This window comes from Chlamydotis macqueenii, chromosome 22 (assembly GCF_036417535.1).
Source record: "Chlamydotis macqueenii isolate bChlMac1 chromosome 22, bChlMac1.mat, whole genome shotgun sequence".
Classification (NCBI taxonomy): domain Eukaryota; kingdom Metazoa; phylum Chordata; class Aves; order Otidiformes; family Otididae; genus Chlamydotis; species Chlamydotis macqueenii.
The window spans coordinates 1,183,563-1,208,799 of NC_141577.1; the positions used below are offsets into that span (position 1 = coordinate 1,183,563).

General features: G+C 58.3%; 1 protein-coding gene across 1 annotated transcript in view; it reads right to left on the reverse strand.

Moving 5' to 3' along the window:
• LOC104484119 (microtubule-actin cross-linking factor 1, isoforms 1/2/3/4/5) overlaps positions 1-25,237 on the reverse strand; it is a 136,169-nt gene that overhangs the window by 46,268 nt on the left and 64,664 nt on the right. The window contains exons 37-57 of the mRNA XM_086764783.1: positions 24,960-25,109; positions 24,350-24,565; positions 24,095-24,244; positions 23,014-23,247; positions 21,343-21,492; positions 21,020-21,253; positions 20,184-20,411; positions 19,218-19,739; positions 18,692-18,868; positions 18,078-18,201; positions 17,581-17,789; positions 16,877-17,194; positions 15,942-16,108; positions 14,692-14,848; positions 13,907-14,024; positions 12,394-12,456; positions 11,403-11,644; positions 10,801-10,930; positions 9,801-10,000; positions 8,605-9,100; positions 6,550-8,021 (exon numbers count right to left, since the gene is read on the reverse strand). Of these exons, the coding sequence (XP_086620909.1) occupies positions 6,550-8,021; positions 8,605-9,100; positions 9,801-10,000; positions 10,801-10,930; positions 11,403-11,644; positions 12,394-12,456; positions 13,907-14,024; positions 14,692-14,848; positions 15,942-16,108; positions 16,877-17,194; positions 17,581-17,789; positions 18,078-18,201; positions 18,692-18,868; positions 19,218-19,739; positions 20,184-20,411; positions 21,020-21,253; positions 21,343-21,492; positions 23,014-23,247; positions 24,095-24,244; positions 24,350-24,565; positions 24,960-25,109 (5,757 nt within the window). The remainder of the gene's footprint in view (positions 1-6,549; positions 8,022-8,604; positions 9,101-9,800; positions 10,001-10,800; positions 10,931-11,402; positions 11,645-12,393; positions 12,457-13,906; positions 14,025-14,691; positions 14,849-15,941; positions 16,109-16,876; positions 17,195-17,580; positions 17,790-18,077; positions 18,202-18,691; positions 18,869-19,217; positions 19,740-20,183; positions 20,412-21,019; positions 21,254-21,342; positions 21,493-23,013; positions 23,248-24,094; positions 24,245-24,349; positions 24,566-24,959; positions 25,110-25,237) is intronic.

The window sequence follows — 25,237 nt, forward strand, 5'->3', positions numbered from 1 at the left end:
CGGCAGGGTCACCAGGGCATCTGCAAGGGGGTGGCTTGGGAGCGGTGACCCAAGCCAGCCCCTGAAAGGGACCGTTGGATCACCACAACCCTCACTATGATTTGGTCGGTCTCAGCAGCTCTCGGCCGAGTTCACTCTCGCTCTTGGCTTGCTCAGGACCGGGGACGTGCCCACGCCTCGCCGAGGTCAAAACCCATCCCCGGCTTGCCGACGAACGAGCACAGCGGCCACGCTCCCTTCGGCGAGGCCAGGCGCCGGGCGCGCGTTTGCTCTTCCCTTCTCTGCAACAGAATTTATTTCCAAGGGAGGGGGCGGCTGCAGGGGCCACTCGCGCTCAAGTGCCTCTCGTGCAAACACGTTTATCCACAAGGCCACCGCACTACCGGGTTAGAAGCGCACCGAACGCTTCCAAGGCTCTGCCGCTCTGCTCGGGCCACTCGCCCCAGCCGGTGACAGCCCCGTCACCCGGCACAGCCTGAGCTTATCGTCCCCCATTTACCATCCTCGGCTCTGCGAGGGGAGATGGTGCCTTTAAGGCGGCTTAACAGCTGTCAGAGAGGAGGCATTTCTGCGTGTGGGGCTGATGCTGAAAATACTAGCCAGAGATACTTTAAGTAGGCCTGGAAAGCGTTCAACGAGAAGACACCGTGGTGCAGCCTGTCCCCGCTCCCGGCCCAGTCCCACCCAGCTGCTCCCAACTGGACGACTGTCGGGAGCCGCTCACATTCCTTCGGGGGCACAGAAGGGTTAAAAATACCCTCAGCCAGGCTGGGGCACAGCAAGTGGCAGTGTCCCCTCCCTGCCCCATCCCAGAAACCCACCTCCCCTCTCCGGCCCACCCCAAGCGACGCACGCCCAGCTATGGGGTCGTTGGCCTTATGGGGTGCGGAGTTACAGAAAAAGCCTCCGCGGAGGCCCGGGCCAGGTGCTCAGGCATCACCTGTGAGCACACGTGCCTGCTAAGGGCGGCTGAAGCACTGTCTGGAGAAATTAAGGCTTTGAGTGTAAATGCCGGGGTGTAAATACCTCGCCCCATCAGCACACGGATTCCTTCCGGCCCTCTGGTTCAGCCCCGCGATCCCGAGACGGGACGCCGGTTTTCCTCTGCCCATCCTCGCAAGCGGCTCCGCAGCGGCAGGAGCAGAATCACAGAATCATTCCAGGTGGGAAGAGACCCTAAGAGATCCTAAGATCATCACGTGTGCGCCTTACACAGGCAGATCGCGAAACACACAAATCAGGGACCACACTCGTCCCCAGCCCGCCAAGGAGCGCACTCTGGGATAAATGGGATAAACTTCCAGGAAAAACCCATCCGTTTGAGTCCTCCTGCCAAAGCAGCCCCACGGAACATCGCAGGGTGCTGGGCAGCATGTCCCCGTCCCGCACCTCCCCTGCCACCGGTGCCCTGTGTGACCACAACAGCTCAGGCAGGGGATGTGATGCTGTCAGCTCCCTTGTACCCCCCAAAGCCGCCCGAAAAGCCGCGGCGCCTGGGAGAAACCCAGGGACACGGGGCACCGGGCAAACAGCTATTAGTGCCAGCGGCGTTTCTGGTAGCGCCGTTGAGTCAGCTCCCCGTCTGAGAGGCTGGGGGAGCTCAGTCACAAATAGAGCGCCCAAGAAAGACGACGTCCTCCCGCCGCGAAGCTTGCGACGAGCGCCGGCTAATTGCTGCTTTTACTGAGGGTGAAGTGGGGAGGACCCGGAGCAGGATCAGACAGAGCGGCCTCTGAACGGCAAGCTGACTAACGCTGTTTGGGGCTTTACTCACTCCCGGCATCGCCCCTCCCGGGATTTCTCTCTTGATTTTTTTATTTAAGCAGACAAAGAGGGTGCTGCAGGCACAAGGGCTCTGCGGGCCCCGGACAACCTTACCTGCTCTGAAATAAAACGAGTGTGGCTTCAGTTACCGCTGTCTAGGGATTCTCCCTCCCCCTCTCCATCCTCCCGCACAAAACCTTTACTGGCGCGAAGCAGCGGCGCCCGAGCTCACCACGCTGAGCAACTCCATTTTCAAACAACCCCCCCAAAGGCTCTGCGTCAGAAGGAGAAGTAGCAGCCCAAAATCCCACCAACTCCCTCTGCCCCCTGCGACCTGCCCTGGCCAAGCCAAGTCGTGGGTGAGATTCGGATGTGGCAGGTCCCCTGCTCCCCGTGGCAAACCCCCTGCTGCCCCCCGCTCCTCTGGGGCTGGAGCAAGGGTGGGGTTTAATGAATACTGGGAGGCGAGGTCCCGGACAAGCGGCACGGCGGGTGCCAGCTGTGGCAGGTCCCGGCTCGCCGGCATTCCTCTGCCGTGCCCCAGCGCCGCCAGCAGATGCGGGGCAAAGCGCAGCTGCAGCGGCGGCGGGGGCTGCGGTGCGGCATCGGGAGGGGGCCCGCAAGCTGCCGGAGGTCCGGCCGCACGCGGAGGCGTCACCACGCGTCTTCCCCTCCAGCCAACTGCACCTGCACCCGTTTGGGCGCGACGGCGACTGTCTGGTTACATCGAGTTCGGTGCTTTTCCTTGGGTTTCATTTTGGGTCAAGTTCTCCAGACTCCTGCAGAAATCCCCTCCGGCTGCTGAGCACAACTCGGAAGGAAGGCAGGCTGCCCCGCTCCTGCTCTCATCTTTGTCACGGGGAGGAAAGCGTCCCCAGCAAAGCAAAACCACTCTGGCACGACCCAATGGGGGAGGCACAGCACCCTCCCTCCCCAGCATCGCTCTGTATTGTGCAAGCCTTTGACCCAGGGCTGAGCGCTACGCTCTGCTTTGTGAGGGAAGTGTGCCAACGTTGAGGGTTTGTCCAAAACCAACATGGTGGATGAAGGAGGGTCCCAGCTCAGAACTGCCCACGCCACGTACCCGCCAGGCTTTGAAACCCCAGTTCAAAACCCACTGTAGAAAAGACAAACAAAACCGAGCCTTGAGCTCGCTTAGCCAGGCCAAGCTGCCCCAGCACAGACGCCTTCCCAAAAATCACCACAGAATTTGATTCCTCAGCTCTTTGCAACCCAGGCTGATGGACGTGCTTTGGCCAGACGGGACCAGCCTGTGCCCGGGGCTTTCTGGCACCACTGCTCCGAACCAGCAAATCCCACCGCTGCTTCTGGGGCTGTAGAGGAAGATCAGCCCCTTGTGCCCAACGGCACGAGCTTTATCCAGAGCACAGCGCTGGTGTCCCAGTCCTTGGGAAGCAGGGTTGTCACTCGGGGTCTCCTAACTCAGGGGTTGCTGATGCTGGAGAGCGCGCGATGGAAAAAACCCCTGCGCCTCCACGTGAGCTTTCATCTCTCCTCCGTACCTGGGGAATCGCTTCCTTGTGGAATTCTGCTGCTTGCTAAACCGAATCAACATAGCTGTTATGTTCAGTAACATTTCAGCTGTGGCTCATTTGATTCCAGTCATTAAAATTTAATATTTAGTGTAAGCTTTGAGAAACCTGAGCTGGCAGCGGAGAGAGCAGGGGGAAGAAAGGTCCCCGCCTGAAAGCTGCTCTGAGGAGCTCTCACTGGTGGCTGCCGCTCGTCCCTCGTGTCGAAGAGCCCGGCTCAGCTGTGTGATGCTTGTGGAGACACAGCACAGAAAGACTCTTCCAACTTTCAGTCCCCTTTTATACAAAAAAGGCAGGTTTTTTGTACAAAACACTCAAGAGTGGCAGCAACGGAAAGACAGTCCTGGGTTAAACTCTGGCTGAAGACCGCGAGTTAAAGATGAGGATCCTTGGCTCCGACCGCTCAACACAAGCTAAAGCCACGCTGTTTCTTCCGCAGCGTGGCTGGATCTGAAGCGATCCGTCAGGATGTCCTTATAAGCACAGACTCCAAACCACAGAAATGTCTTCAGCTGCGCTGGATCTCGCCATAAAACCTGGGCCTAAACTAGATCACCCCCTGAAGTCTCTTCCAGATGGGTTTCTTGCAATGCTCCCACAACGTGGTGCTCCCAACCAGTCCCTACCCCGTTCCCCCCCACCCCCTGAAGGCCAGGTCCCCCCGGCATCGCCATCCCGGCTTCCGATGGCCGCAGGAGCCGGCGTGGCCTCAGCCCCCTCGCTGTAGCCGTCCCCACCATCGCACCCGCTCGCTCAACCGAAACGCCTCCTGCCACAATGCTTCCCCTCCGGCAAGATCCGACCAAGATCCGACAGCTGCTTCCCAGCCTCCCACCGCCCGGGAGGAGTGCTTGGGGCAGGAGAGGGCTCACTCCTCCCGCAGCCGGGATTAGGCCCTCCGTGATCTGGGAACGGGGCTGCGGGGAGAGGAAACGCACAGTTCTCCAAAAGTGAGGGGTTTGTGGCAGGTCGTGGCCTTTTGGGGCAAGTTTGAGGGGTGGGAAAGAAAAATAGATGGGAAGCTTCAAGTATGCTTGGAACGTCATCTGCTTGCGGCATCCATCGGAGCCATCGATACATCTTCTTTATTAAAATCCGGACACAATGAGTCCAGAAGTGCCCACCTTTGTCAGGGCTGCGCTGGCAGTGTGCCTGGAGCCTCGAGGCCACGCCTGATTTGCATCTCATTTACACAGATGTTCATTAAAATTAATGCCTTAAGACATAATATCTGCCCCCATTTGAGCCTTCCGGACAGACGGGACCACGGCCACTCCCGGAGAGCCCCAGCGCCTGCACCCCCCCCCCCACGCCGCCCCGGGGAGCATTGCCTGGCTGCGGAGCTGCCTCGGGTCCCCCGGACACACCCGCGTGTGCATCTGGTTTGCAATCCAAGATGGGAGGCAGCTGTGATATTGTCTTAGGTGCTGAGAAATAAAAAGCCTGCTCCGACCAAAAAAAAAAAAGCCCCCCGTGCTCCCCGCTTCCCCCAGAGCCCGCGCCAGGCTGCTCCACGCCTGGAGCGCAGACGGTCCGGCCCGCGCGCTGCGATGCCCGTCCAGGCGCAGGTCGGTATCCGGGATTGCGTTTCCCCCGAGAGAGAACCATGAGACGAGGCTTTGCAAAGATCTGCTCTGCAGCGTTTGCGATCCGCGCAGAAATGCTTGCTCTCTGGATGAACCACGCGGAGGAGGAATGCCGCTGCGTAACTGCGATTGCTCCATCCACCCTTCGTGCTGCTCCCCCCCATTGCATAGCAAAACTCTACCATCGCTGCTGCAGCTTCCATTTTTCCCAGGAATCTTCCCATGAACAAAGACCCCAGCCGCACCCCGTGGCCTCGACGGCCAACGATTTACTCCTGGTAAAGACACGTCACCCCCGGAGCACCCTTGGCTCCTGCAGCCCAGGCCACCGTTGTCCCAATGGGTCACCCCCAAGGTCACTGCGATACAGGCCACTGGCAAACGCTGCGATGGGTTAAGCTGCGCTCGCCAGCCCGGCCAACCACGCAATCCGCACCCACGCCGGGTTTCATCATCATCATAATCTCTAACGAGAGCTGCTCCGCTGGGAATGATCCCTTGCTTGGCAGGAAAGTGTCACTGGTTTGAAAGACTGGAAATTCCTTTTCGGATCTATTTGTTCCAAGCGACTGTGTGGTGTTTAATGACGAAGGTAAATCCTCCCCATCAACACAAGCTCAACGCAAAAGACCGCCCAACGCAAGAGTTACCAGCGATGCCATCGGATGAGTTTGAGTTTACCCTGCAACACTTCTAAGCTCTTTTTTTTTTTTTGGATAGGCAACCTCCAAAATTGAAATACCTTGTCCTGGTGAAGGTTCCACAGAGCTATTAAGTGGTGGAACGGGATCAATTAGCCATGAGATGAAAAGTAAATGGCTGTAAAAGCGCCTCCCCGTCCCAGCCCCCGCAAACACCAGGAAACGAGCAGCCAGATGTAAATCAGCCCAATCATCAGCTGCCGAGCGCGTCGGTAATAGACGTTTCACAGCACGAGCATTTCTAAGCAGTATTAATGTAATTAATGTGGTGTAACAGCATGACCCAACACCGTAACACTGTATTAAAAATACCAAATGCTCCAGCTCTTCCCTCGCTCAGCATTTCACGCAAGCCCCGATGGTCTCTAGCAGCTCTTTGCTGGGAACACGAACAGCTCGCGGCAGAACTTTGCCTTGGTTTTATTCCCTGCGCGTGTCCCTTGGCCCACAGTTTGTCTGTGGCTTTATTTGTACCCAAGGACCCCAAAATGTGTTTATGTACGTCCCAGATGAAGGGAGCAACAAGCAGGAACGGTAGATCAGGTGGAAAGACCACCTGGAGTAGGCTCTGATGAAGCCAACTTACAGTTCAGATGGACTCAACAGCATTCCCCTCCTCCCCCCCAAAATCCTAAACGCCACCACCCCTGCAAGGCCAGGAGGTCCTGGCACGCCAACATCACACATCACAAATAGAACAGGGAAAAGCTTGTTCCTCCCAATCACAAAATCTTCCTCCATCTTTTCACCGCAGACTATAAAGTCCAACAGTGGATCTTACGTTCTCCAGAGCAAGGATACTTTACTACTCCAAAGCTGCTGGCATTATAGCAACAAACAACGAAGCTGTGGCAGTTTGAAGACCAGATGTCCTACACAAAAGACCACACCGCGAGAACTTCAATCACCAAATACCACTTAAGAAACGTGATAGCGCAGACTTACCTTGAAGTCTGCCAACTGCTGGTTGATGGTTTCCACCTCCGTTCCCACCACCCACTGCAACGCCTCGTTCTCCTCTGCCGCGGTTGTCATGTGGGTCAGCTCCTTCAGCCTGCTGTAAAAGTCCTCGACACGAGACAGTGTCGTTTCCACCTGCTCCTGACGGCTCTTGCCTCTCTCGGTCAGTTTGCAGCACTGTTTATTCAGCGTCTCCAATTCACGTTTCAGCCCTAACAAATCGGGGCTGCCCTCATCCTCCAGCATCTTCTTACATTCACTTTCAGAAGCTTCAATGTCAGATTTCAGCCTCTGGAGCTTGCCCAGGAACGTGCGAACGTCCTCTGCTTGGGACTGAAGGCTGTCAGAGTCCCTCCCGATGGGGCCCATGCTGTCTAACTCATCATCGAGATCTGCCAGCTGAGAGAACATCTCCCTCACCCGGTTATTGAACTGGCCGATCCCTTCAAGCTTGTTTTCCATAAGCGTACAGCAGTCATTTACTTTCTGCTTCACAGCTTTGAAGTCCTGCTGAGCCACCTCAGCTTGGCTTAAGAGCTGGGAACAGTCGGACCCATCTGGGGCATCTTCTACTAGACCTTGAGTGAAGTTTTTCAGATAATCCACTTGTGGCTCCAGGGCCTGCAGCACCTCCTGCTGTGCCCTGAGCTTATCCAAATTCTTATTGCTGCAGGCTTGCGGCCCTAGCGCATCATAGATCTCCAGCTGGTGCTTCGCCCCTTCCAGCTTCTTCTCAATGTTCTTGAAGCTCTCTTGAAACTCCTTGAGCCTCTGTGACATTTCTTCGATGGAGCCCGTCTTGGCTTGCAGCTCTTCCGTGATGGCGTCCATCTTCTGATTGATCCCAGCCTTCTCATCCCGAATGTCATCCTCATCGGTTTGAGAAGCATCAATCAGGATGTCGGCAGCGCTGTTCAGCATCTCCAGCAAGGAGCGACGCTTCTCCACGTCACTCAGCATAGCCTTTGATCTCAGAAGAGTCGCCTCCAGCTGCACCGGATCCAGAGTTACCTCCAGCTCTGTTATCTTTGCCTTGCAGTCTTCCACCCAAGGCAGGAGGTCCTCCGTGTGCCGTTGGTACTTCTGAGCTTTCTGCAAACAGTCCTTGAGCTTGGAGTGTCTGTCAGCAGCCTGCTTGCTGAGCTCTTCCCAGTGTGTTTTGAGGCTGACCAACTGGTTTTGCAGAGTGGTCTTCTCCTCCCCAGGCTGCACAGAAAGCAGCAAAGATTCTCCCTCAGCCACGATCATCTCGTAAGAGCCACTGTGTTGGTTGAGGCTCTTCTGGAACTCTTCTTGCTCTTGAATTTGGCTCTGTAGCCGCTCCAGTTTAGCAGAAATAGGCTGGCTCCGAGCTTGCTGGCACCGTTTGTCATCCAGCCAGGTCCTGAGTTCATCAAACATATGCTGGAACTGCTGGGAACTCGCGAGCGCAGTCTGCAGTCGGTTCATCCGGTCGGCTGAAACGAAATCAGATTAGAACGCAACAATTAAGCTGAAATCAAATAAGCAAAGTGCAATTATTTAAATTCATCTCAGACACACCAACTGCGTTCTGATTAACAGGAAGGAGTTTCCATTGCATCACGAGCCTTTTTGCTCGCCGATTCATAAATTCCTTAAGCAGTAACGGGTAACGGTAAGACGGCAGTCTCCGTTCTCCTGACCAGTCTCTAAACGCAACCCCTGAGGCATCCCAAGATCAGAGGGTGGCCACTGGGCCTTCTCTGTGCCCCATTCTGAATTTAGGAACCAGGTTTTTTTTCCAAGCGCAGCCCACACCACACGGCTGCAAGCCAAGCAGGGCGCTGAAGAGCCGCATCAGTGGGACCGAACATCTCTGCTCACTCTCCAGGCTCAGGTATGTGTGCAGTGTGACCTCTCCCGTGCTTAATGCCACATAAAACACACATGAAACACCCTAAAAAATGATAAATGGTGCCTCCCCTACTGTTCCTAGAAACCCAGGGATGGAGAGCCCTTTGGCAGGGGTGGAGTTCGACATCCCAACATCTCTTAAGCACCTTCTCTGAGCCGTCTCACCTGCCAGGTCTTCCAGCCCTTTGAGAGGAAGTGCCACCGTCTCCAGACGTTTCCTTAACTCATCTTTGAGATACTGCTCCCCAATCAGGACGGAGAGGTCATCACAGAGGGTCTGAGCCTCCGCGATCTCCTCTTCCAGCTGCTCCAGGTCCGAGCGGATCTCGCTGGTTTCCTCCAGCTGCTGTTTCACGGCATCGGGCTGCGTGCTGACGGCAGACTGGCTGCTCAGGCGCTGCCCAACCGCCTTCACCTTCTCGGAGAGGCCCTGGAGGAGCTCCTGGTACTGGGTGCTCTTCACTATGGCTTGGTCAATTTGGTTGGAGCGGGAGTTGAGGCGTTCCGTTAGCTCGGACCATTTCTGATTAACCCCTTGGAGCTCCTCCCGCACCTGGTTAGTGGATGGAGAAACATCTCCAGGGCCAGTCAAGATGCTCTGAGCTGCCTGGTTGAGCTGCTCATGCTGTTGTCTGCGAGCTTCAAATTCCTTCAGCATAAACTGCAACAGAAATAACACAAAAATGTTTGCATTAAACTGACATCTCCGAGTACACACAGGCAAAACAAACCAGACCTCCGGGGCCTTTGTGCTGCCCAGGGAACCAGAAGGAACGAGCCCTAGGGTGGGACGGTGGTTGGGCGATTTACCATGGCCTTGCGACTTAAAAAGCTGGGAGGGGTCTGCGACTCCAGTACTTTGCTCCCTCTCTTATTTGTCCAACTGCTGTGCCGTGTAACACGAACCAGTCAGATGAGAAGGAAATCCAATTAAGTCAACTGGGGCATTTTTATTTTGCGATGTGGCCGGTCACGGACACGTTCAGATTTGGGAGCAGGAGGTATGCAGAGGGCGGGCTGCAGGGCGGAGGGGCAGCGTTAGCCAGCCCTGCGGAGCAGCAGCACAGGGCTCGTTTAAAGCGATTTCACTCACCAAGAGGGGTCAGTGATTCACTGCTGAGTCAGTGCGGTGCGGGGAAGGGAGCTGGAGCACCGCACTTGGTTCAAGTTAATCACAGTCTGAGCTCAGCGGGGTTTGGAGGACTTGGGAGAGGAGCCCTGAGGTCTCCCAACACTTGACGCATGGCAGAGTGCTCGCGAGACAACTCCAAGTGCAAGCTTCCAGCTCCCACACCGGCTGAGACACGCTCCCTCCTCGTCCTGAACCCACCGCGGCGACGCGCACGCAGCTCCCGGCTCACCTGGACCTGCTGCTTCTGCGCGTTCAGCATGTTGGGGTCGATGGAGAGGGGTCCCAGCACGCTCATCATCAGCTCCTTCTCCATCAGCCAGGGGCGCAGCTGGGCTTCGGCAGCCTGGAAGCTGGCCAGCTGGTTGGCCGACTCCTCCAGCTTCTGCTGCCGCTCGGCCGTCGCCTGGCTGGCTCTTTCCCACCTGCAATCTGAAGCGCCGGCTGCGTTGGCGGCAGTCGCGCTCCGCCCAGCCCACCCCTCCGTCGAGAAGGATTTTTACCTTCCCCATGGTTTCCCCGACAGGAAACCTCCTCAGCTTTTCAGTAAAACTAGCGTGGCTCTACTCACTCTCCATCTAACAAGCCGTTACCCACTTCTAATGGCTACGTGGTCTTGAAGCTCATAGTCAAAAAAAAAAACCTTGCAAGCAGGATTTCTGTGCTCTAGTCACTACTGCCAGGAGCTGGTCTGACCTTGGTGAGCCATCTCACATCCCTGGCTCCACAAATGAGGATACTCTCATGTGTACCAGTCCTCACACAGCGCATTCAGATCTCCTGGACGGAGAACTCCGTAAACGTGTCCTGCTATTCCAAAGAAGAGAATCTCTGGGCTTCGTTCTAAATACACACTCTTGTTTAGTCAACACTTATTTACCTAGGATGGCCTCACTCATGGCTAGAATTTTATATCAAGCAGTGAAGCTTTTAATCAAAATAATCAGCCCATGTCACTAATGTTTGGCGTTTTGTTTTTGTTTTTAAAGAAGTAATTTAAGGAGGCAAGTCTTTAAAACCCCCATCCATCACAGAGATTTCATTAATCACGACAGTGCTCCTCTCAGGAACACCCTGTACAGCAGACAGCTGGGAGATGGGTTTGCTATTCACTGATCTGCAATTAGAAGCGACTCCGCTCGGCCGTGACTTTGGAATCGCCCTGCCATCCCGAACCGCCTCTAACGTGATGTCTCCCGACAGAAGCCTCGCTAGGTGCTCCGGGCACTTACTTAGGTCCTCCTGCATCTTCTTCCAGTTCGTCGCTTCTGGAGAGTCTGGGTATTTCTCCAGCAAGCCAGAAAGTGCTTCCTTTACCTTCTGGATCTTCCCAGAATTCTGTTCCAATTCAGCCAGAAATGCCTGGAAAATAATAAATTTAACTTCTTCAGATACGGGGCAGAGGAATGAAATCACCCAGCAGGAATGAAGCAGCAGCTACAGGCTGGAGCTGGACAATTTCTGTGCTTTGCTCTTTAATGAAATTACTTCATTTTATTAGCAATGTCATGAGCTAGCTTGGTTCCAAGAGCAGGGAAAGGCTGGGAATGGCTTTCCAGGAGGAGCTGGAGTGACCCAGCAACAAGGGCTACAGACAAGCTCCTTTTCCCGAGCCAAACGCCTGACAGCAACAGGTCGAGAAGCAAAGAGGCCGAGCACAGCGCTGGGCTCCTGCTCCACGGGCTCGCCCGCGATCCCTCCTGGGGAAAGCCCTTCCTTAACCCAGGGCAGATCCCTGCTGATCCCTCTCGTCCTGCTGCAATGAAGTAGGCATCTGAGAGCCTTTGGGAGCAGAGGCTCTGATCCCCGTTTTTCGCTCCGGAAAAGGAGTTACCTTGTTGTGCTCAGCCTGGGCTCTCATCGTCTCCGTCTTGGTGGGCGAGGAGGAGGCGTCCAGCTCTGACAGCGTTCGTTCCTTTGACTCCAGCCACTTCAGCATCGAGCTGGCCTCCTCCTGCACCTCTTGCATCTTCTCCAGCATCGCCGAGAGCTGCTGCTGGCGTTCCCGCAGCACCGCGCCGAGGCCCTGGTACTGCCGGGTGACGTCCGACACATCGCACTGGATCTCGGTCAGATCTGTTCCAAAACAGCAGCCTGAGACGAGGGCCGCTGCCCGCCCTGCCCGTCCTAAGCTGGACTCTCAGGTCCTAACCTAGCCCCGGGGCAGCCAGCACCAGCCGAGTGCGAGGAGCGCGAGGCCACTGCTGTCTGTCTGCGATGTCCAGTGACCCTCCCCTCCCCGCTGCACCGCGTTCATAGGCTGGCGGTTCGCAAACAAAGCCAGTGCCGTGGTGTTTGAGACAGCGCTGCAGGCCGAGCCTGCCTTTCGCCATGTCACCACTGACACAGCGCCAGGTGATCTGACACCAGAACACAGAGCCGGTTTTGTGCACCTGTTATCTCGCCGAGCCCGTGAACTAACAGCAGACAACGGCAATAATTAAAATTGCTCTTCAAACGGAAGAGCTGGATGGGTTATCGTCCCTCAGAACCAATACATTTAATTGCAGGCCTCAAAACGATCTCCCATTGATCAGCTGATGGGGTGTCAGGGTGCTGCCATCCCCAGAGTTGCCCCTCTCCATCCTTCAGCCTGACCCACACCCTCCATCACCGCCCGCCCGTCCCGTGGCTCTGGCTCCCGTGCAGTGCCGCTGAGAATCCGCAAGCCCGCTTGCAGGCTCATTTCCCGTCCGCCGGGACGCCAACAGTGTCACATTGTGGTTTATGTCTCATGGATGGAAATGCACAGACAAAAACGGACAGGGAGGTGGCGTGGCGGCCTCGGCACGCGCGTGCCGGCACAGCGGTGACAGCGAGCTCACCTTTGCACGTGTGGTATCCGTTCACGCTGCCTACCGACCCTCCCGGCGCGGGCAGCGCGGCACCTGAGCAGAGGGGATGGGGACAGACAGGGGGACAAGACAGACGCGTTAGGAATGCGGACAGCAAGCGATGAACGGCCCTCCACGACACGGACCACACCGGCACCAAGCACAGACACGGCGCCTCCACGGGCCCACCCGCCCGGCGCTGGCGGACCCGCGCGGCGCCGAGCGCTCGGCAGCAGGTCGATCTGGAGCCCGGTTCTTTCTGCCGCACCTGTACTCCGCGCTCTCCTGGAGCTGCTCCCACCTTGCTGGACCAGAGACAGAAGAGTTGAAGCTGCCTGGAGCTGGGCACCTCTCCCAGCATCGCCCAGAGAGCAGGGTGCACGCGGCTCCTGCCTGGACCATAACATTGGGGACCACTGGCCATCTCTCCACGCCTGGAAAGCTGCGACCCTGAGCACGGGTTTGTGAACTAGAGTATCAAGTGAGAGTGCTGAATACCTGCCCTGAAGAGATTAATTCTCCCAAATATTCTCCTTTTATTACGGGATGAAAGTATTTCAGCCCACCCTGGTGCACAGACACGCTCTCCTTGCCAAGAGGCTCCACGCGGGATGCGCCAGCGTCCCCTCCCTGGACACCGGATGTCGCGGGAATGTTCACAGCCACAGGGAGATTCAGCAGAAGCATTATGGGGTACGTGGCTCTCTTTCTAACCGTGCTTCTTAAAGCTTTCACGGATGTAGGGGGCTGCAGCTTTGGTCACCCACGTGGGTCACCCACAACAGGCCTCTCCCCACTTCTCTTGGAGGCTTCCCACTGAGCTGCTCATTAACGTAACCCTAACGAACATCTCCAGACTGTGAATTCCCATAAATGCCCATCAGTGATGGGAGTCCAGGGACTTGTTCTCACAGGCTGGAAGACATCTTCTAGTTGGTTTCCAAACGAACCAGACATAATCTCATTGCTTCACGGAGCTGAAGCCAAAAAGGAGACCAGTAAATCACGTCTGAGTATCGCAGTCTTAAATTTCATCCAGACGCAAACCCTGAACACTGGAGTTTGATTAAAACACTCCAGCCCTCGGGAGGCTGAAGCACATCACCAGGAGAAAGCAGAAGCCACCTTGTTCCCTGCGGGACCCAGAGCCCGGATCCCCGCGCTGCGGCAGCCTGAAGCTCCCAGGCTGCATCCGAGCGGCGGTACGCAGCCCTGCGCTGGGCTCACGGCAAACGCAGGGAAATTCAGCGCTCGTTACGCTACAGTAAACTAAGCCAAGCTGGTGGGCTCCGGGCGCTCAGCTGATGCATTAACACAACAAGCGGCAGCGACGCAGCCACCGGGCTGAGTCCCGTGACTCTCGGACCACCACGGGCCCTCTGAAGTTTGTTAAAAGGGGAAATGACCCCATTGTTTGTTTGAGACGGGCTCAGAGAAGATGCAATGAGAGCAAACAGAGCTCTGAGGAAGGAGACATCCTTGGGAGAGCCAGGGTGCGACTCACCTGCCTTGGACGGGGTGTCGGGGGCCGTAATCTCCACGATCAGGTTCTCCAGGACGGTCCCTCTGCGGCCAATCTCCTCCACCTGGGCCCCCTTCCCCTTCCACTCCTCCAGGAGATCCTGGAGAAAAGCAGAGGAGGGTTTGGAGGCCGCGCTCGCCCCGTCGCAGCCCTCCCTTCCTCGCCGTCACCTCTGTGGGGACTCGGTGGCACCGGGACACGGCGCCCAGGGAACTGACAACGGGTACATGGCCACACGGCAAGCAGGCCACACTGGGATGGGGGTGTCCTCACGTTTATTTTTGTCAGGGAGAATCAAATAGTGAAAAGCTTTTCCCTAACTCTGTCATAGGAAACCTTATTCCCCCTCTGCCTGTTTCGGGGACCTCCCTCCTCCTCTCGACGCAACCCGGCCTCGTGGCTTTCGGCAGAGCCTGGCACCATGCCGGAGCGCAGCGGCACACCGTGGGGCGTGAGGGCTGTGGGGCGCGAGGGCCGCGGGTGACTCAGCGGGCGCCGCTCTGCCTCTGAGTCAAACCCTCGGCAATCCGGATGTAAAGCACCGTGGTGCCGGAGTGGAGCGGGGGCTCGGATGACGGGAGGCCGCCTTCCACGTCTAGCGAGGGGAAGCGCTCGGTGAAACGAGCGTACTGGTGTCTCCCACTCCCAAATCCCACCCCGAGCAGGCCGGGGGAGGGAAGGGGAGCCAGGCAGTGCCCAAGATTTATTCCACATTCCAGTATTTCCACACCAACTGTCCCAGTCTGGCTGCGGCTCCCTCTGCCCACCTGGATCTGCTGCCTCCGCTTCTGCAGCTCCTGAGTGCCCAGGGAGGTCTCGGCGGGCGGCATTTTGCCTTCGCTCTCCTTCAGCCACTTCCTTACGGCCCCGACCAGCTTCCGAAACTCATCCAGTTGCTCCTGGCAGGACGACGCATCCTTTTCTCTGTGAGTGAAAAGGTTTCGGAGAGTCAGGGCTCGTGCTTCGCCTTGCAATTACCCTCACTTGAATGTGGCACAGTTATGTCTCCGGGAGCCTTTCTTTTCGTTATTATCACCACATGTTGCTTAGGAACAGCGCATGCAGCGCCAGCCAAAGCGGGGTGCGTGCCGCAGCCTCCCCTCGCCGCTGCCGGCCCCCCAGGCTGTGGCCGGTGGCACTTTCGGGGCTGCTCCGGCAACCACCACGGTGGCCAACAGCCACGGGACCACCGCTGCCAACCTGCACCGGGTTCTTCGTCACAGGGGGAGTGAAGCCTTCGGGAAGACAGGGCTCATTCACGCCGTCCCGCCCCAGCCAGCTGCAGCCTGGGGGAGGCCAGGCTTGGCCGCCCCTTCTCCCGGCCACAGCTCCCATCCATTCAGCCCGTCCTGGAGGAAGAAGGCAGCCCCTGGACGGGAGCCGCGGGCTGCTCCGGCTCGCCCCCGCCGAACGCAGCTGCGAGCGGCCTGCCTGGTTCTCTGTGCAGCGCTGGGTTACTGGGGATTATTGTGAAACTCATCTGCTTTCCCCCACCACCTTCCCTGCGTTCACCTGGAGACACGGCCCCGGAGGCGTGACCCCCCTGGGGACACAGCCAAGCTGTCACTCCGACCCCACGCACGCTGCCATGGCCGATTCCAGCTCAGGCTGCTGCCAAAGCCCCGCTTCATCCCAGCTTTAGGGGACCCTGGGGACAGGCTGCTCTGCTGTCACCTCTCGCAGAGCACGCCCGGGGCAGGCTCCCCATCCTCTGCCAGCACCCCGCTCCCCTCCGGCAAGATGCTCTGGGATGGAGCCGTGGCAGCCCACATGCCGGGAAACGCACGAACGCCGGCTCCTGCAGCACCAGGAATTTTTCACAACACCCCCAGCCAAGGCTTTTTTTAAAGCGTCAGCTGGAGCGAGCTGCCTTACGTCTCCCGGCGTGGGAGGAGGGAGGCAGGAAGAGTTCGCTCTCGCCGCCCCGCGGAAAGGAGATCTCCATGGGGTCTTGCTCCGACTCAACGCCACCCCTGACCTCACCTCCCCGGGGCGCAGTCGGGGTGCGGGCACTCACCTCTCTTTCGCCACCTTCTGCAGCTGCAGGAAGTCTTTCTTCAGGCTCTGCAGCTTCTCCTGCTGCTGGGAGGCACCGGGGGCGAAGCTGCAGGAGCCCAGCTCCGCAGCCAGGTGCTCCAGGGTGGCCAGGTCCTCCTGGTGCTGCCTCATCTCTGAGTTCAGCTCCTGCCAAGAGCAAAGGGCGACGCTGACCAGTCCCTGCCAGCGGACTGGGGCAGAGATGAAACAGACAGCCCCGCTCCCGGTGAGCCGGAGTGACCCTCTGACGTGCAGCGCCACAAACTGCACAGCCCCACGGGTGGGCACGGCTCGGTCCCACCTGCTCCGGCTCAGCAAACCCTTTAAGCAGCTGCAGGAGCAAACCCCACCTTCCCCAGGGCTGGCGTCAGGCCATGCAGTGAACGGGATGGGGGGGCCCAAGCCCAGCCAAACCAACACCCCTCACAGCACAAGTGTCCGGTTTTACGCCAGCTTCCAGCGTTTCGGAGGCTGTGGTCAGACCACTCCCATGGCAGAGCACTCGGAAGCCAGAGAGAGGAATCCCGCGCAGCCATGACCCCATGACCAGCCACCACGGCATCTCCGAGGGCTGTGTCACATCCTGCACTGCCAGCACTTGGGCGTTTTGCTGTATGAACCCCGCGGAGCCTTTAACTGGTAAAACCTTGCTATATTTGGGCTGGCCCCTCAAAGCCTGGCTACAGATCCCTTCTGAAAATCTGCCTGGCTCCAGGGAAACGCCATTTCCCTCTCTCACTGCTGGAAACAGCCTCAGCCGCTCCAGCTGCGCTCCCTTCTGCAGGCGAAGGGCCAGCACAGCTCCTGCACATCCTGCCAGCCTGGGAGCAAACTGGGGGCTGGGAAAAAATCACGGCAAAACGGCCCCGTCCCAGAAACCCAATGCAGGTGGAGCCTTCTCCCCCTGCACCTCACCTGGATGTGCTGGGAGAAGCGAGCGATGTCCCGGTCCGGCTGGTTCCCGGATGCCAACATCCGCGCTCTGCTCTCCGTGAACTGCTGCAGCTTCTCCGAGAGCTGCTCGTACTGCTCAGCCTTCGGCAGGAGGCCCTTCAGCGCATCCTCCTGCTCCTGCTGCTGCCGGCACAGCCTGCCAAAACGCTCCGTCGCCTCTGCCAGCTTGCCCTGCAGGGCCGAGGCCGTGGGGCTGTCCGCCGCCGCCGTGAAGCGCGTCACCATCTCGCGGGTCGCGTCCAGGCAGCTCTTCTGCCTGGCAATGTCCTGCTTCAGCTTCTGCGGTAAGCACACACAAAGGGATGCCATTTTAGGAAGGTTCTTGAGCAAAACCAAGCTGGCATGAAGAGGCTGAGCCGCCCTTGCGAAAGAACAGTCGGGCAAGAACAGTTTTCTGTCCCGGTGTTCCCTCCCTTTCTGATCTCCCCAGCCTGCTCTGCCGTTCCCCGCTGCCCGATACCTAAGCCCTGTTTGTCCGCAAAAGAGAGACTTTCAACAGGTCTGTGTCCTGACTGAAAGAAATCGAGTACAGGTTCTGCTCATAACCCTTTTTAGGGTTCTTTGTGCTTTCAGAATCCCACAGCTAACCCCCAGCAGCTGCCTGCACGGCTCAGGTCCCACCGGTGGGCGTGCTGCAGGCGCGGGCGCTCAGGGACCAGCCTTACCGCGCTCATGGCAAGCGAGTCCTGGATGGAGGCAGAAGAGAGCGCGGCTGGCTGCTCTCCCTCCAGGCTCTTCTCGATCTCAGCCACTGACTGCAGGAGGCTCTCCAGGCTCTCCTGGACACTCTGGGACTGGGCGATGGATTTCTGCAGCAGGTCCGAGCGCTCAGCCATCCGCTGGGAGAGGCTCTGAAAGCGGCTCACGATGGCATCTGCAGAGGTCAGAGCACAGGAGAATCAGTGGCAAAGAGCATCTTACCTGGTGCTGAGAGCAGCAAGGACCACGTCTGCCTCCTGCCAAACTCTCACTGATGATAATTCCCCTCCCAAACTCAGCAGCGGGACAGGGAACCCAACACAAACACCCAAACTGGCTCACAGCCCTCCCCACACACAAACACAAGCCATGAAGATGTGTTGCCGCACGCCTTTGCCCCACTTATCCCCCAAAAGTGGGAGACTTCATCTTTCCTCCCTCCCCAGCCATCCCTGCTCTGTACCTGTTGTCTCCTGGACGTGCCCGTGGTCCGGGGCTGGCTCTCCTTGAATATCCATCAGGGACCGAGCCGCTTTCTGGAGCTTCTCCACCGGGACCTGATGCTCGGCGAGGTCTCCCTGCAGCTGCTGCTTTGACAACAGACAGGGCAAAGTCACCGGTGGGTCACACGCGAGAGACCCGCACACGAGGAGCTCAGGGCTCCATTTAAAGCCTGCCGAGGGACCCTGCTCACTTAAACGATAAAATCTTTAAGAAACAGTAATGTAGGTTGGAAGGTCCAACCCCATGCTGCACGCAGAGCTGGCTCAGGGCTGTCCCAGTGCCCAGCCACCCTCATCGGGAAGGAACGTCCCCCCACGTCCCACGGGGATGTCCCCTGCAGCAGTCTGTGACTGTACCCCATTCCTGGCTCTGAGCACCCCTCACAAGAGCCTGGCTCCACCTGATCCACAGCACAGGGACCTCCTGCGGTGCAGGTACATCTCTGCACTCAACCAGCAAAAAAAAAAAGCCAGCAGGTCAAGTCTCTTCCCTGCTGCTGACTGCTCAGGGCAGCAGCCAAATCCCCACACAGGCTCCAGCGCTGCCCCAGGAGATCATCCACGGACCCCGCACCTTCGCGCCGGCGAGCTGCTTTTGCAGGACGGCCGGATCTGAAGAAATCGTCTCCGAGAGCAGCTCCCCAACGGCAGCTTCGCTCTCCCGCAGCCATGTCCGGAGAGACTCTGCCACCTCCTGGAACTGCTGGTAGTGATCCAGCAAGGTGTTGAGGTGGGAGCCAAGCCTGGTGCACTGCAAAGGAGCGACAAGATGTAACGGGAGGATGCACAGCGCAGGCTGGGCACCACTGGGAAATGCACAGAAATCATCAGGAAAGAAAAAAAACAATTAAAAAAAAATCTTGCCCTATGTGTTAAAGGAATTACAAGAGGCAACACACAGCCCAACACCAAGACAGAGGGTGCTACTCCTGCCCAAGCCCTGAAGAAGACAACCCTTGTCCTACAAGCTACATGTGTGCTAGAAGTCCAGCCAGACGCTCAACAGAAATGTTCTTCTGCCACCTCCGCTCATTGTGCTTGCACAGGAGGAAAACAGCACCCCGGGTTCAACTCCCGGCCTTGCAAAGCCCTTCCCGTACCTTGGAGTGCAGCGCGGTGTATCGCTGCGTCGCATCCTCCAGCTTGCTCTTCACCACGCTCCCAGACGTCAGCGGCCGGGACCCCGCGTCCTCAGCGGCTCCCTCCGCGTCCAGCACCTTCTGCCCCGACATGGTAACAAACCGCAAGTCGCCCTTGTGGGAAATGACGTCTTCCGAGAAGCTCCCCTGGCGCAGGAGCAGCTGCCGGAGGGACGCAGGCTCGCTGTCCCCCTTGCACATCCCCTCCAGATCCTGCTCCGCTTGCTTCAGCCAAGCCTCGAACTCCCCATGATCTCGCAGGAACTTCTGCAGCTCGTCCCGCAGGGCTTGCACTTGCTTCAGCCGCATCTCCGACTGCGAGAGGGAGGCCGCGTACTGCTCCTTCAGCTCCGCCAGCCGGCCCCGGAGCCGGTCCCGCTCCTCCCCAGGCAGGCTGCGGCTGTGCTTGTCCAGGAAAGCCTGCGCTGACTGTGTGGCCAGGATGACGTCCTGCTGCTGGGACAGCAGCTCCTGGTGCTGGGCCTGAAAGATGTCGGTGAGCAAAGGTGATGCTTGCAGCCGAGGGTCTCTGCCCACCAGCGCTCGGCAGGCGCGGCCATGCCACGCGCATGGCCAAGCCTCCACACCCTGCTACAGCACCGGGAGGTGGGGGAGCACGCCGAAGGCTGGGATTCTGGCCGGCGTTGTGCCCGCAGGAGAACCACCCCATCTCTGACCACAGCCTTCCCTCGTTACCCTGATGGCACTGTGCCGCAGCACCCACCCACCAACCCAGAGTGCGTGTGCTCCAGGGGCTGGGCAGGGACTTCCCAGGAGATCCCGAGTCTCCCGTATGGAAATTCACCCTGAATGCGTGTTTCAGAGGCCAGACCCGTCTAACACCCCGCCCCGCTCCCAGCTGCGCCAGCAGCCGGAGGCAGAGCCGGTGTGTCGGCCAGAAAGTTTTGAGAGGGATGAGGTCCTGACCTTCAGCCTCTCATACTGCTCATCCAGGCTCTCGGCAGCACTGTCTGCTCCCGTGATGTGGCTGTCGGGGACGTCCCGAGCGCCCGTCCCTGCTCGCGCCTCTGGCGCCTGCTCTATGGGGTGCGGTCTGTACTCCAGGAGCCCTCCCTTCTCCTCCAGCGATGCCACCCAGTTCAGGAGGGAATCGATCCTGCTGCTGTTCTCCTCCAGCTCTTTGGCAGCTTTCACCTGAAAGCACAAACTCCAGATAAGGACGACCCGTGTTACGTACGGTCAGCAAACGGCTGCAAAATCAACAGAAGAAAAACCCCGTGTAGTTTCCAGCCACAGCAAGGGCCTGAGACACTCACAGGTCTTCAAAACACTTCGTGGCTCTCTGAAAGGGGGGAAGGCACAAAGAGGCTGTGAATAAACTCAGCCTCTCTGCTACGCTGCATCTCACCCTGACACAACCCAGAGGGCCCCCGCAAAGGGCTCCACGTGTGCAGGTGTGAGCATCGCTCTCCCGGCCAGTGCGCGGAGGGGCTCCCACCTCCCATCATGAGTGGGAGGGCTCCCGCTCCCATTAGGGGTCAGCCCAAAGGCAGAGCGAGGTGCCTTCTGCTCCCACGTTTCCTCCACAACCAGCTCATCTGCAGCTGCAGCTCCCAAAGCATTTCACAAGGGGGTGACAGCATCAGTGCCCCACCTCGCCCCAGGGGCAGAGGGGAACAGGAGATGTCCTTATGCCCATCACCCAGACGAATACCAGGATCTCGAGCAAATCTGACTGCACCCACTGGACCTCACTGTGCACCTCAAGCAGAGCCTGGGGGCTACAGCTCTCTGCACGTCACCTTTTCGGTCTCGTGCTGCACTGCAGCAGACACGGCGCTCTCCAGCTCCTGCTGGGCCACCTCCGTTCTCTCCTGCAGGGACTGGTACTGCTCCTTGGCACGCCGGAGCTTCTCCTGCAGCGCTGCCAGCTCCCCGGGCTCCATCTTCGCCTTGTTCTCCTCCAAAAACTCCTCTGTGCTTTTCAGGATGGTGGTGAAGGAGGCGGCTCGGGTGTGCATGCTCCTCTGCAGCTCCTAGGCAGACAATGTCGTAAGGCTCCATGCGCTCACAACGCAGCACCGAGCCTCTCCGCCTTCCCACCCCCGTTTTTTAAGGCACTGACCTTAACATCGCTCTGCCTCTGCTGCAAGGCGGACAGGTCCCCTTCGCCGGCCGCTCTCCGCGGCTCCGCCAGCGTCTCCTCCGCCTGCCGCAGCCAGCGGCTCAGCTCGGCCAGGCCCTGCGCGCGGGCGGCCTGCTGCTCCTGCAGCGTCTGCGGGCAGAGGGGAGAGGGGACAGTCAGTGCGGGGGCTGCGCCTGGGGTCACACACACCGCTGAAAGGCAAGGCGAGAGGTTATGGCTGGAGCATCTCCTGGAGATGAGGATGCAGCTCAGAACACGGCTTTTCCAGCTCTCCGTGTGCTCCCTCTCCCTCTCAGGCTCGCGTGCTGCAGGAACGGGGCTGAGCTGCCAGGCCCCTGCCAAGCAGGAGCCGCTCGCCGCACGTTCGCCACCATTCCAGCGGGCTTCCCTCCACCTGCTCTCTCAGAAACCCGTGGAGCTCCAACGTGGAGCTACGCTCCAGGTCACGCACTCCTCTCCCAGAGCTCAACCAGCAGTTTCTGTGCCTTTTCCGTTCCAGCTTACAAACACTGAAACTGCAGCAGAAACTCGTCTGAGGAGAGGAAGCAACAGCCTGAGGGCAGGCAGCCCCACCACGGAGCCCCACGCAGCCCGAGCAGGCTGGTTTGTGATCCCGGGACCGGAGAGGGAGCGCGGGAGAGGGAAAGCGTTTCTGCAGCTGACCCAGCTCCCCTGTGCCGCTGCCAGAGCACAATACAGAAGCGCCTGTTTGAGCAATTGAGCATGATGTGACCTACAAGACCCTGCAACGTGTCTGTTCTGCTCCCCTTTCCCCGGGGAGAGAAAGGTTTTTGAGTTTCCCTGGGCGTTTCAGTGAGGTGCTGTACAAACTTGTGCAAAACACTGTGCTGGTTTCTCCCAGTCACGAGATAAACAACAGAAGCAAATTGAAAGAGCGTTCTTAAGAGCTCTTCAGCTGCAAAGCGAGTTCTTCCTGGGTTAGGATGGGCGCACACTCAATCTGAAAAAGCAAAGCAAACTGGTTAATATACACACACACTCCAGAGAGGACAGGCAAGAGTCACAGAGAGCAACTGTTAATAAAAACACATTAATCCTGTCTCGGACGAGAGGATCCATGCAGTGACGGGTGCTGCAGCAATGCAGCAGAGACCTGAGGAATCGCTTTTGCACCTGGGTGCTGCCTTGATAGACTGGTTTGGGTTGGAAGGGACCTTCAAAGGTCATTTAGCCCAACCCCCCTGCAAGGAGCAGGGACATCTTTGACTACGATGACACATCACCAGCTGTATCTCTGGGACAGCAACACCCGGCTTGTGCGGCAGAATAAGACATGAAACCTGTCAGGTGCCTCTGGTGGCCCCTCTGCACAGGGGTTTTCTGGTGGGGTTACAGCGACCAAGGTTTATTCCACCCAGCCCAAAGTAGCTGGGTGTCTAGCAGAGGACCGCCCGGCTGGGCTACCCAGGCAGGGCTTCATCCTGGGGGAGGAAAGCGACTTTCCGCCCGGGAGTCACACGGTAGGAAGAAGAAAGGCTTTAGAGGAAGCTCATGGTGTGCAATGAGAAGTCATAAACTGTGAGTGGCATGCACATGAAATCCCAAATACGAGGTGCCTCAGCGCACGTTCCGGTGGCCGGGAAGCGCTTCAGCGAGCAAACTGCAGCCAGGAAGCAGATGTCTCACAACCTTCACCTGATCCGTCTGCTCCACTTGCTGGAGACAGACCTGCAGGACCTCCACCTGCGCCGTCACGCGCTCCGACAGGTCCCGGAACGCCTTCTGCAGCTCGTTGAGCAGCCTCAGCAGCTGCCTGCTCTGCTGAGGGGTCAAGTCCTGCGCGTGCTCCGAGATAAGGAACTGGATGTCGAAGGCAGTGGCGTCAAGCTGAGACTTGGTGTCAGCGAGGGGCTCTTTCAGCTCCTGAGTGGGAGAGAGAAGACCTGTCAGGCAACACGACTCCGCAGCCAGGGCTTTCCTGCACTGCTGGCTTTGGACGGGACGCGCAGAGAGGCAGTGTGCACCCAAAAAAAGTGCTTTGTCACCAGAACAATACATTCCAGAAACCCCAAGTGTTCCCAAAAGCACACTCAGCATCACGGTGACAGCATTGCACCGCAGCAATTCTCCAGCGCTCCTCTGCACCAGGCCCCAGCGCCTCGCCAGGAGGTTGCTGGGACCACGCGTGCCGGGCTGGTGGCCCACCTGGGTCTGGTGAAGCCCTGAAGGTGACCCAGACCCGGAGCTGCCAGCAGCTCAGTCCAGTCCGCGGTGACTCCGTGTGCCACCGCTGCCTCTCAAAGCCTTAGGTCCCCTGACTTCAACGCAAGGTGCCACCAGCAAACAGGAGGTGCTGAACTGGCCACATCTGGAGAGCTACTGCTACAAGAGGAAAAACGTGGAGGGGAGCCTGGGCTCCTCGTACAGCCGATGGAGACCGGGGCAGGTGACAGAGGGGGCTCTCAGCGTCCCCACAGAGGAAGCAGCTCTCTCCTCAACATCGCAGAGCCTGACGGGAATCTCTCCGGATCGCTCAGCCCCCACCACACATCTGCACTTGAGCGTGTTCCCCAAACGGCCACAGCAGCTGCTTTGTGTATCGCGGAAACAAACGGCTTTGGAGCAAGTACAGTATTGCTGCTCCTCCTGCACAAAGGAGGAGGGCAAAGCCTCCAAGGCTGCAGGAGGGAGGCAGGATTAAAAGCTTCTCCTCCGCACACAGGACAGCAACTTCACCAGCCAGAAGGATTAGGGGCATCGCCATGGTTACCTTGTAGTGCTGGAGGCAGCGACTCAGGCTGTCCGCGTCACTCGTGTGGCGGTAATCGCTGCCGTCCAGCGACTCCGCAGTGCCGGAGACCCAGCCCAGCAGCTCCTGCAGTTTGCCCTGGAGAGTCTCATGATGTGCCAGGATTTTAGCCTTAAAAGCAGAAACGCAGCATTTAAGGAAGGAGCAGAGCGCTCCGGGAAGGACCGTTGGGACACCTGGGGGGCAGCAGGCAGCGGGGGCAGCTGCCAGCTCTACCTTCTCAGTTTCTGCCGCCCCGCGAAGGTTCTGCAGCCGGGACTCCAGGACATCGCTCGCGGAGCTCAGAGACTTCTGGAGGTTCTTGGCATCCTTCTCCAAAGCCTTCAGTAATTGCTCAGGGACCTCTTCAGGGGGGTTGGCCACAATCCACTTCACGGCGTCCAACTCCTGATTCACCGGGAAGCTCAGCTCCTGCAGCTCAGCGCCCAGCGCCTGAGGCAAGACAGCATCGTTATGTCTGAGATACAGTGACTTCATCTTCCCAGTGCCAAAACTGAGGAAAGGGCTTGGAGACCCCGCTCCGAACGCTGCGTCTAGCTCCCAGAAAGATTCATTACCGTCCTCCAAGCCCTGCTCCGCTGCCAGCACTCGCCTGTCTCTCCAGGCTGTAAAATTCATCTCAGCCACGCTTAGGTTATTGTCTAAGCGGGGAGGAGAAGGTGAGCCAGAGGCAGGGCCGGAGCGGGGTGGGCCAGGGTTGTGAACGCCTGTTAAACCTGAGGCTGACCCCCCCGGCTGGCTCCCAACAGCAGGGAGGAGGTGCGAGGGCTGCGCACGAAGCTGGGGAGAGGAGGGACGAGCATAACGCCGGCACGGCCTGGCTCACCTCCGCCTGCCGCAGCCGGTCCTGCAGGACTGCCAAGCTCTGCTCGGCCGGCTGCACCCGCTTGATTCTCATCTCGATGTCCCGAAGCATGGAGAGGTACGATATCAGCTTCTCATCGTGCTCCAGGCACCTCTTCTTGCTGAACATGATCTGCAAATGAAACGTAAAACAAAACCTCAGAGTCAGACAAAAAAGAAAACAAGGGATTACACATTACTCTTTTTTTCTAAGAAGAAATCTGTTAATAACATTCCATCTCAGGGACTTTCCACTCGCTG